Genomic DNA, 10,726 nt, shown 5'->3' on the forward strand with positions numbered 1-10,726 from the left:
CTTCTACCCCACTTATTTCTATAAACACCATTCCAACTCAGCTTCCCTTCTACCCCAGCTGGTTCTGCAAGCACTCAAGGCAAGCACTGTTTGGGAAGTCTGTGGTCAAAGACGCAAGAAATGGCGTTTGGCAGAAGTGGTTGGTAAATTATGACAAAGAACCGGACAGGTGATTAGAATCCATGTTCCTAAGATGAGGGAGGCAGCAGACAACATCTTCTGCAGCTGTACCACCCGCGTGAAGTGTCAGTCAGGCAAGGACTGCTCACTGGCTGGCAGCTGGGCCATCATCAAGGACTGGTTTTTAGCGCGCACTCAGAACCTCATCCTGCCTCTCAGGAAAGCCTCTCTTTGAGTCCATTTCTCATCCTGCAGCACTGAATGACAGGCCAGCCAACCTTGTTTTACAAGAAGAGTCGCCACGCCCTCTGGCTGATGTGTCCGCCGGGACCAGGGTCTCGGGTTTGAGATTCCAGTGGAGACACTTTGTTCCTAGGCCCTCACCGGCGCCCCACCCAGACACACCGCAGCATGTTCCTTGGTACGTAAGCCTTTTAATAGAAAAACAACAGCAACCCTGTTCGGGTCGGATAAGTGTTATTTATAATTCATGCGCTCATCTTTGAACCTTTCAAATGAAACCTACAGCGACTTCTTTGAAAGAAAGAAATGCCTGGATCCTACTCAAATAGTCGCGGGTTTTCCAAGGACTGACAAGCCGCTGCACTCAGTAAATTACGTGCGCCACATTTGTTTTTGATTATTTGCGTTGCAGTTGGTTTGTGAAATTAAACAGAAGAGTTTTTTTTTGTTTTTTATAAAAAAAGTTTATCCTCGGTGTGGGATACATTTGATCCCAGCAGTGTCCCTAGAAGGAGCTACGCTATTCGTGTGCTATTTTTTCATTCGAATCCGTGTCGAATTAAGAAAAAGCAAGCCAAGCACCTAATAAAGACTCATGCCCAGGAGCGTTTTTTTGGGTTCTGTGTTCTGGAGCTACCCACCTAAGACTCCAACTTGGAGAAGTTTTCCAGAGTAGGTGAGGGGTTAGTCTAAAAAGAGTCGACACGAACGCAGGTGATCATTTCCTACCCTCTCCCTCTAGCTTGCATCAAAAGAACAAAGGCGCTCGAGAGGAGAAAGGTGACCAGCTGGACAGTTTTGGTCACATCCAAACGGAGTCTCCCCTTCCACTAACTCCTTCGTCCCAAGAGAGTGTTTTTGATTTCTTAAAAATTGCATAAATGAAGGAAGTTTTTACAGGAGACTCCTTCACCTCACCCGAAGTATCCATCACCTACTCCGCTCAGACGTGCCTGAGGAGACCGCCCCGTAAGCTCAAAGGAAGCTCAGAGCTGCAGCAGCCGGGGAGAAACTCCGCAGTGACTCTAGGTCCAACCCTGATCGCCAGACCCGGGGCTGGGGAGAGGATCCTTGTAGGTTTCGGGGGAGGGGGCTGCGCTCCATTGTTTACTCCGGACCAATCAGGGTTTGGCCATTTCTTTCCAACCAATCTCCCTTCACCCCCGCCTTTCATCCAACCCACCCCGCCCATCAACCCCAGGTCCCCAACACCTCCCCCGCATGCCCAGCGGTTCTGGGGAAGCTTCGTGACGCCACAGGTCCCGCCTCCAGCTCCGGCCCGGGGCGAGTGCGTGCTGACGTCATGCTGCGTGCGGTCCGGTGCGGAATCTCGCCTTCAACTCCGCGGGGCAGGAGGAGTTAGTTAGCAAAGAACCGAGGCTGGGCGCGCGACCCTAGTCCTTCTGCCCCTGGCCGCACACTTTACGCAAATCTCTTTTCTGCATGGTGGATATTCTTTTTCATTATCCTTTTCTGGGTGCTATGGGAGATCATTCCAAGAGTAAGTCTTTCTCTGTGTGTGTATGCGTGTGGTTAATATGCAATATTTCTAAAGCAGAAGGATGTTTAACGGATTCTACAAGTGGCTTTTATTTGACAAGATACTTAAGGAGAGAAAAAATTAAAACGAATGCATTTCTCCTGCAACGCTGCTTATCCTTTGGAATTCCGTTGTTTTATTTCCTAACTAAACATTATTTCTCAAGCTGACTAGTCTGACCTCAGGCTGTGAAATCGGCTTCTGTTTTGCGCCAAGGCAACTAGGTTTGATTTAGGGATGTAGGTTTTGTTTGTTTATTTGTGTGTTAGCCTTTCAATTAAGGAAGATTTCTCTAGCATGACCAGGTATATTTAAACTAAGAAGTGTCAGAGAGGACGAGCAGAGACTCTGTTAATAGCCGATGTGTCTGGGCTGGGATAGGAGGGCGGAAATGCCGGGACATCACCGTCCGTTTTGCTGTGGTGGCGTCTGCAGTGCCTAGATATCTATTTACTCTTTCTTCTCACCTTCGTGTTAGCATTCAGTTACAAGATGGATCGATAAACGACTGTGCTTCCCAGTTCATGTAATAACGAAAATATTTCGGGGGGAAGGCCAAAAGCCTTCAAATTCAGCGGATTTGGTTTTTCGTTTCCAAATTGTCTGGATTTCTAGAAAGCCTATCTCCTTCCTTTTCCTTGTGGTTCCGATTCTTGAGCGAGAGATCGAGCGGGTTGGGTTGGGGCTGGAGTGGCCGAGGCCCGCCGGGGTCCTGGCAGCCAGGCCTGATGCGGGCCCCGCGCCCTTCCCCGCCAGAGAAACCCGGGACGGCCATGTGCGTGGGCTGCGGGAGTCAGATCCACGATCAGTTTATCCTGCGGGTGTCGCCGGACCTCGAGTGGCACGCCGCCTGCCTCAAGTGCGCCGAGTGCAGCCAGTACCTGGACGAGACCTGCACGTGCTTCGTGAGAGACGGGAAGACCTACTGCAAGCGGGACTACGTCAGGTGAGGCCCGCCGGGGCCCCGGCTCCGGGATGGCAGCCCGCCCGCGCTCCCCATCCCCAGACGCACGCCTGGCCAACGTATCCCCTTGAGAGGGGGTCCCCGCAGCCTCCTCGTGGGCCACAGAGTGACCAGGGCGCGCGTACTCCTAGGTGGGAGATCAGCTCCGGGGAGGATAGGGTGGCCGCAGGGCGTGGGCTGGGCCACGGCCGGGCGCTCATGCCATCCGCACCTCGGGTCCGCAGGCTGTTCGGCATCAAGTGCGCTAAGTGCCAGGTGGGCTTCAGCAGCAGCGACCTGGTGATGCGAGCGCGGGACAGCGTGTACCACATCGAGTGCTTCCGCTGCTCCGTGTGCAGCCGCCAGCTGCTGCCCGGAGACGAGTTCTCACTGCGGGAGCACGAGCTGCTCTGCCGTGCGGACCACGGCCTCCTGCTAGAGCGCGCCGCGGCCGGCAGCCCGCGCAGCCCTGGCCCACTCGCCGGCGCCCGCGGCCTGCATTTACCAGGTAAGCGACGCGCGCCGGAATCTCTGCCGCCTGCCCCGGTGTGAACGGAGTGAGCGGGTGTGTGTGTGTGTGTGTGTGTGTGTGTGTGGTTCCTTTGCCCGTATTGTGTGTTTTTCGGTGCGAACGCAGAATTGTGTGCTAGTTGCGTGTGTGTGTTCCTGTGTACTGGAAGAATTGTGTGTGTCAACTTGAGCCGGGAAGTGTGTATGAATGTGCAAGTGTGGGAAATTGTGTTTTCTGTGGTTAAGAAACTGAGGGACAGGTTGCTGGGAGCAGGAGGGTGTATGACAGACAACAGGGAATCTTCAGGGATGCCTGTCAGAGGAGCTTGCTTTCGGAATTTCTTCCAGGAATAAGCATTATTGTCAGAAAGGAAAGATAAGTTTACCCTGGACGATGTGTGTAAGGCATCCAGCTCTTAACACCAGAGCTGGGCCTAGGCTCAGTCAGCCAGGAGCCCCACCAGTAAAGATGACTTTGAAGGCCACCCACCTGTCAAAGAGGGGGCATCTGTGTGATTTTTGAGGCTCGGTTTGATTGGCAATTGAATTGAGTGTTTCTTGGTGGAGCCGGGAGTATTAAGGAGCCAGGGACCAGGCCCTCGTCAGGAGCTGCCAAGGAAGGGGTCTGAGTGTGTGGTTAAACAGGCAGGATTGGGGAGAAGCAGCAGTTTCTTGGGTCCAAGCAGGGTGAGATCCCAGTAGGTAACCACAGGCCTGAAACGATCTCCAGACCAGGCTTAGTCTCTTGGTGCTGTGTGGCTTTGCAGCACTCCCTACCCTGGACCATGGGCTATTTATAAATATTTATCCAGATCTAGAAACGTTTGGAGGGGATCTAAATCGAAAAAGTGCGATATATATGCACGAGTGTAGAGACACAGCCCTGTGGGCATTGTGCACACCCTCTTCCTCCATCTGGAGAGTCTTGACTGAGGGGGCTGTTAGTTGTTTGTTGCGGGTTGCCGGCTGCCTGAATCAGGCCCTGCTTCCCCAGGGCCGAGAGAACCTGAAACCAAGCAAGGAGACTCTAGTCCCGAGGGTGGACGGCTGCTGGGCAGGGGAACCTGGAGCCTAGCGAGAAAAGGCTGGAGGCGGAGGTCTGAGGGCGGGCGGAAGAAACCCGTCTCCTCTCTGGATGCCCGCCCAAGCCGTAACCGACCCGGGTCCCAGCGGCCTCCGAACCAGAGAGAGCCCCCGGAACACGCGCCACCCCTTCCCCCGACCCCCGGAGCAGCGTGCTCGCCTCCTTCCTCTTCCTCATACACTCCGACTTCTTCCAGAGGGTTTCATTGATCAGCGGGGGCCCAAGCAGGCTCTTCCAGGGTCGCGTGTGGAGAGGATGCATGGCCGGGAGCAGCCACTCCCATCTCGCGGTGGCCTAGCTCTAAGCTCCGGGGCTCGACTTGGGCTTTGGGGAGATGGCTGCGAGGCAGCCTAGCGGAGGAGCGAGGGGAAGGGACGAAATGCACAGCTCCCTCCGGGGTAAGGTGAACGGAAGGAAAGGGAGATGAACAGTAAAACGAAATAAACGAACAAAACAAAACTAAACGAAATAAGGCCCCAGAAGGCTCGGGCCGCGCGGCCGGTGGGTCGCAGCCCCTTGGTCATTTCTCGCCCCTCGGTCTACGTAGACCCCGGAGCGGCCCGGCAGCCCTCGCTGCGACCGCACGTGCACAAGCAGACGGAGAAGACAACCCGCGTGCGAACCGTGCTCAACGAGAAGCAGCTGCACACACTGCGAACGTGCTACGCCGCCAACCCGCGGCCGGACGCACTCATGAAGGAGCAGCTGGTGGAGATGACCGGCCTGAGCCCGCGGGTCATCCGCGTCTGGTTTCAAAACAAGCGCTGCAAGGACAAGAAGAAATCCATTCTCATGAAACAACTGCAGCAGCAACAGCATAATGACAAGACGGTGAGAGGCTGCGCGGCCCCAGGGATCCGGACCGGTAGGGTGTGCGCTTCTCTGGGCCCGCTCTCCTTCTGGGGAGATTCAGGGGGAAACTGGCCTCTCCAAACCTTGTGTGCTTGTGCCTTCACAGTAAAGCCTGCCTTAGAGTTTAAAGGTCCAGTAATTACTGCATCTGAGGTCGGGTCTGCTCCCTGCCCGCCGGCAAACCCAGTGCCAGGTTGTGTCCTTCCCTCGGCCTTTCCTTGGCATTTCTGGCGAGGAATGAGAGCGCAGGCCTTGGATTTCGTTCTCGTGTGGTTGACTCCCCACACTGAGGCAGAGCAACGGGGTCGGCCTGCAGGCCCCGGAGTATTCTGCCCCCCACCCCACCCCGCAGCGCTGCAGGCTTTAAATCGTGCGCCCTTGCTTCGGGTCCCAGTCTCTTATGTTGGCGGAAAAGACAAGATCTAACTCGAGTGTTCTCACCTTCCTTGCCCCGCAGAGCCTCCAGGGACTGACCGGGACGCCCCTGGTGGCCGGCAGCCCCATCCACCACGAGAGCGCGGTGCAGGGCAGCGCAGTGGAGGTTCAGACTTACCAGCCTCCGTGGAAAGCGCTCAGCGAATTCGCCCTCCAGAGCGACTTGGACCAACCCGCCTTCCAGCAGCTGGTGAGGCCCTGCCCTACTCCCCGACCTCGAGACTCCCACAGATCCTGCAGGAGGGATGGGGATGGAATAGCCCGGCACAGTGGCGATGTGGCTGAGGCTGGAAGGAGGGTGCTGAGATGAAGTGGGGGGCTGGAGGACAGCTCTCGGCAGTGGGGTAGCAGTGGGGAAGGGGAGTGGTTACAACAGCATTCCAGCGCACAGTTCGCTCTAAACTGGGTCTCTGGATTCAAGTGCGTGTAGGAGATGTCGCTGGGATTAACCAGCCTGCGCCCCAGCCCTAATCCCTGAGTGTGCGCCGGGGATCTGGTCGCCTTCTCAGCAAGCCTTTCGGTATGGCGGTGGCCGGTCCCCAAAGGACACTACTCCCTCCCACCCGTGGCACGAGCTCGGGCATGTCTTCACTCGTGCTTCCTTGGTGTCTTCGCTGCCCCAGGTCTCCTTCTCCGAGTCCGGCTCCCTGGGCAACTCCTCTGGCAGTGACGTGACCTCCCTGTCCTCACAGCTCCCCGACACCCCCAACAGCATGGTGCCGAGCCCTGTGGAGACGTGAGGGGGACCCCTTCCCGCCAGCCGGCGGACCTCGCATGCTCCCTGCATGAGAACTCACCCAAGCTCAGGCCATTCCAGCTCAGAAAACTCTCTCGCTTTTAAAATTCTTATTATTGTTATTTAACGAGAGAGCGCCGAGAAAGCGGTCAGGACAGCCAAAAGCGCCAGGGCGCAACCTGCTTTCCACCAGACTGAAGAGCCCGGCTCCAAAGACTTATTTTTTCAGAACCAGAATTTGAGATTTACTAGAAATTAGCTCTGCCCTCGCTTCCCCCACGCTACTGTGGCCGCTGGCGCCCTGTCTCTTTGCGCTACCCCGCCCATTCATTCACCCTGAGCGTGGAGAACACGCAGGGTCCTTCTCATGCCGCGCCAGCTCCGCGCTCGCCCACGGGGTCTTCTCCCCCCAAGCCCGCCCCCAACTCCTGGGCCTTAGAGGGAAGAGGAACGGGGAAGCCCCCAAATAACAGCCACGTAACCCCCAAGGCGCATGATTGCTGAGAGGGGAAATAGAAATGAGACTTTCTTTGAAAATATTTTAAATTATCAATCGACGGAGGACAGAGTGTGTGAGCCTTTGCCGAACAAACAAACGTAAGTTATTGCTATTTATTGTGAGAACAGCCAGTTCATAGTGGGACGGATATTTTGATCTTAATAAAAAATAATAATCAGATGCGAAGCTGCTCCTGTGTGCGATGGGTGCAGCGGGAGGGCTGGGCAAGGTAATGTCGGGATTTGGATTTAGTTCAACGAAAGTCAATCCACCGAGTCGGTGTCTGGAAGCCCGTGAGTTGAGCCCGCGCGTCGCGCGCCCTTATCCGCGTGTTCCCGACCCGACATGGGGCGGGCCCAGCGGCGATTGGGCGTCTCGCGGGGGCGGAGCTGCGTCCGTGTGCCCTCGTGGCCCCGCCGTGCGCGCGAGCTCCGGGCCCTCCAGGAGGCCGGCGCGCGCTTTTTGCGAGCTGCGGTCTGGATGCGGCGCAGTAGGGGCAGTTGGGGAGGGTGGGGCGAGCCCGTTTCGGCGGGAAACCAGCGATGGCCGCCGGCCTACGGTCAGGTTCTCGAGGGGCGGTCACATTCCCTCTACCTTGGGCCCTGCTCGCCCGGTTCCCAGAGCTGGTGCCTGCTGGGTAGTACCGCCGCCTCCAAGCCCAGGCCCTTCGCTCCTCTTTTGTCCGCGCCTCTTGCCCGGAGGCCCAGATCCTCATCCCCCGGGCGCTTGCCCACCCGCTCGCCTTCCCAGACCCCGTCGTCGTGCCGCGAGGCCTGCTTGCGGACTCGGAGCGAACAGGGCGCCGACCCCGGCCAGATCCGGCGGCCGTGACGGCTCGTCCTCCGCGTTGTCTCCAGAGTGGATGCGCGACGTGATCAATCTCGCTGCATTTATTAATTCCCCCGTCTAGACAGAGGAGAAGGCCGGGCGGCGTTCCTTATCTGCATTTGGCATCACCTGCAAGCGATACGCTGAAGGAGCCACAACAAGCCCCCGCTAGGATCGCGGCTGCTGGGGAAAATAAGTCCACCCAGAACCAGTCTGGCGTGTCCTTGGTTTATTTTCTTTCCAGACCCGAAATGGAGGGGGCGGGGGATGGCCCTGGTGGGAGGGGGGCTGGGAATGGCCTCTGGATATGCAGTGCTCAGGTCACTTGGTGTGACATTTCAAACCCCTGCGACTTGTTTTCTTGAAAACTGACTTTAGTGATCGCAGGAAATAACCGAGAGATACTGAATCTTTTCAGCAGGCCCCCGGGCAAGCACAAAAAACAAAAAACGGGAGGCTCGGGTTTTACCCTTCGCAAATTTTTAACCCTTTGGCAGCCTGGGACAGTTCTTGGCCGACACCAACCCTCGCTTGATGAACCTCCAAAAGTTAGTTGTGAGTCTACCGGCCTATCCACTACTCTATCGAAGAAATCTCTGATACTGAGTTTCCGTTTCCTTGTCCTTCGAGTTAAAATGACCCACAAATGCATCCCTCTTTGTCCAGGATTTGTCTTGAAAGAGGGCAACGCCCTAATTGGGTAGGGATAGTTGCCCCTTAGCTCAGGTAATGGCTGGTGAGGAAAATGTAACTGAGGGACAGCTGCAGTCGCTGGTGCGAAGAGTAGGTGTCTTCTGTTAGAAAGCCACAGGGTTTCCAGCAGAGCTAATGGCAGAATTCGGTGCCCACTCTTCCCCTTCAGAAATAGAAGACTTGCTGGCAATCATTAAAAGAAAATAGGAACGGGAAAACAGAACCACTTTTATATTTTACTTCTTGAAAGTCAAGGTGATGCTAGCAAAAGTATGAAAGGGAACATTCCCCTTCTTCAGGATTTAGGAAATGGTGCTGCAAACTTAGAGATAAGGGAAGAGATATGCAGGGTTAATGAGGACCAGCTTTACCTCGCAAGTGCCCAGAAACGGTTTTAATAAGCGGGCTGGGTTCTGTGAGGCTTCCTCTCTTAACGTAGACCATTCCCTCCCAAATAGAAATACAGACATATCCCCCCCTTACCTTCCAGTTGACCACTGGATAGGGTACTACACTTCCAAGAAATCTTACTTTAGAGTTCTGTTGACTGCATTCTGGAATAAAGAATTTTATTAAAGTTTGCTGATTATCAGCTCTGAATTTTCGCTTTTGACAGATTGTTGAGTAGAGTATTTTAATGCTATGAATGGAAACATCTGCCTACCTAATTACAGTCATGTCTCCCCCTATCATTCATAGATCACAAATCTCTGTTTGTTATTTATACCAGTGTGTCTGTTTTTGAATAATGGGAAATTGCCCGGATAAAAGGTGATTATTGTATGTTCGGGGGCTGCAGCTATATTACGATATAAAACATGACAAGCTTTTCTCTCTTGTAGTTTGTTTCTAGCCCTGGAAAAGGACTCATCATTTTCCTGGTGGGGTTTTTTTGGGAAAGGATTTGACTCAGAATCCCTATTACAAGGTTCTTGCTGAAGTGCCCCATCCAGGGTTGGTTAGTTACATGAATAAAGATCAGTTTTACTGGTTCCCAGGTCATCTTTAAACATCTTCTGTAATACCATAGGGACTTCCCTGTAAATGAAATTACCTGTAACAATTACAAGCGTAGTATTTTATGCTTACTGAACTTTTAAAGTGAGATCCCCAGTTGTGTAGTTAAAAACTCAATTCAATAAAAGAGGACATAGGTGGAAAATGGAAGTTACTTAGCTAGGTTCACTCTAGAATATTTCCCCAGAAGATTTACCTAATAATTCGGATAGCTCTATGTAATTGAGCCAGGAAAGGGATTCCCAGGGATGGAAAAGTTTATAGTTATTATACCACAAATTTAACACATATTGAAAGGCTGCCTAATTCCGGGAAATACAGCAGCCGTGTGGCCGGATTCTCAAGGACCTTTAATGTTTAATGGATTGTAGAACAGAAACCAGTCTTTCAATTTTAAATATAAAATAGCTTAAAGCTCAGTTTTGTCAGAGCTGCAAACACAGGGTTTAAATGAGACATTGTCTAAGATTGCTGTTAAGAATTGAATTATGTCCCCCCAAAGTAAGTGTTATAAATCCTAACCTCTGATGCTTTTGGTTATAATCCCATCTGGGAATGAGTTGTCTTTGTTATGTTAATGAAGCAGGATTGATGTAGGCTGTGTTTTGAGTCAATCTCTTTTGAGATATAAAAGAGATTAAACCAGTGAGCTAGGAAGCTGAGAAACCACAAGATTACCCTAGAGCAGAAGCGCAGAAGAGACAAGGATTTTCCTACAGAGCTGACACGGAGAGAAAGCCTTCCCCTAGAAGCAGGTCCCTGAATCTGGACTTCTAGTCTCCTAACCTGTGAGAAAATAAATGTCTGTCTATAAAACCACCCACTTGTATTTGTTACAGCAGCTCTGGGAACCTAGAAAATCCGATTCAAGCACTGCTGCCTAGGGCAAGGGCATACGGGGCCATATTTCTAGTTAACTCGGTTTTCCCACAAGGGTATTCACCAAAGAGAGCAAGAGAATTAGCTGAATAACAGTATGCTGCAGAGAGGAAACAATGAACAAGAAATAACTGTTTACAGAGACATTCCAATGGAGTTAATAATAAAAGCAGGAAATTCAGAAGGAGTTTATTAAGCTGATAATATAGGGAAGAATCCAAAAACCATACTGTCCGTGAGTCAATTTGGACTCTTAGTGGCCCTGAAGGACAGATTAGAACAAACGGCCCATTAGGATTTCCAAGACTGTAATCTTTCCCAAAGGAACTCTGGGAACATAGTGGTTA

The 10,726-nt window shown here is 53.0% G+C and overlaps 1 protein-coding gene across 1 annotated transcript; it reads left to right on the plus strand.

The window, feature by feature from the left end:
• Window positions 1-1,728: 1,728 nt before the first annotated feature.
• Window positions 1,729-7,137, plus strand: ISL2 (ISL LIM homeobox 2). Its single transcript, XM_006866456.1, has 6 exons — window positions 1,729-1,864; window positions 2,660-2,849; window positions 3,092-3,354; window positions 4,988-5,271; window positions 5,750-5,917; window positions 6,351-7,137. The coding sequence occupies exons 1-6, from the start codon at window positions 1,807-1,809 to the stop codon at window positions 6,465-6,467; spliced, it is 1,080 nt and encodes a 359-aa protein (XP_006866518.1). The 5' UTR covers window positions 1,729-1,806; the 3' UTR covers window positions 6,468-7,137.
• Window positions 7,138-10,726: the final 3,589 nt, after the last annotated feature.

Source organism: Chrysochloris asiatica, unplaced genomic scaffold (assembly GCF_000296735.1).
Source record: "Chrysochloris asiatica unplaced genomic scaffold, ChrAsi1.0 scaffold00092, whole genome shotgun sequence".
Lineage (NCBI taxonomy): Eukaryota > Metazoa > Chordata > Mammalia > Afrosoricida > Chrysochloridae > Chrysochloris > Chrysochloris asiatica.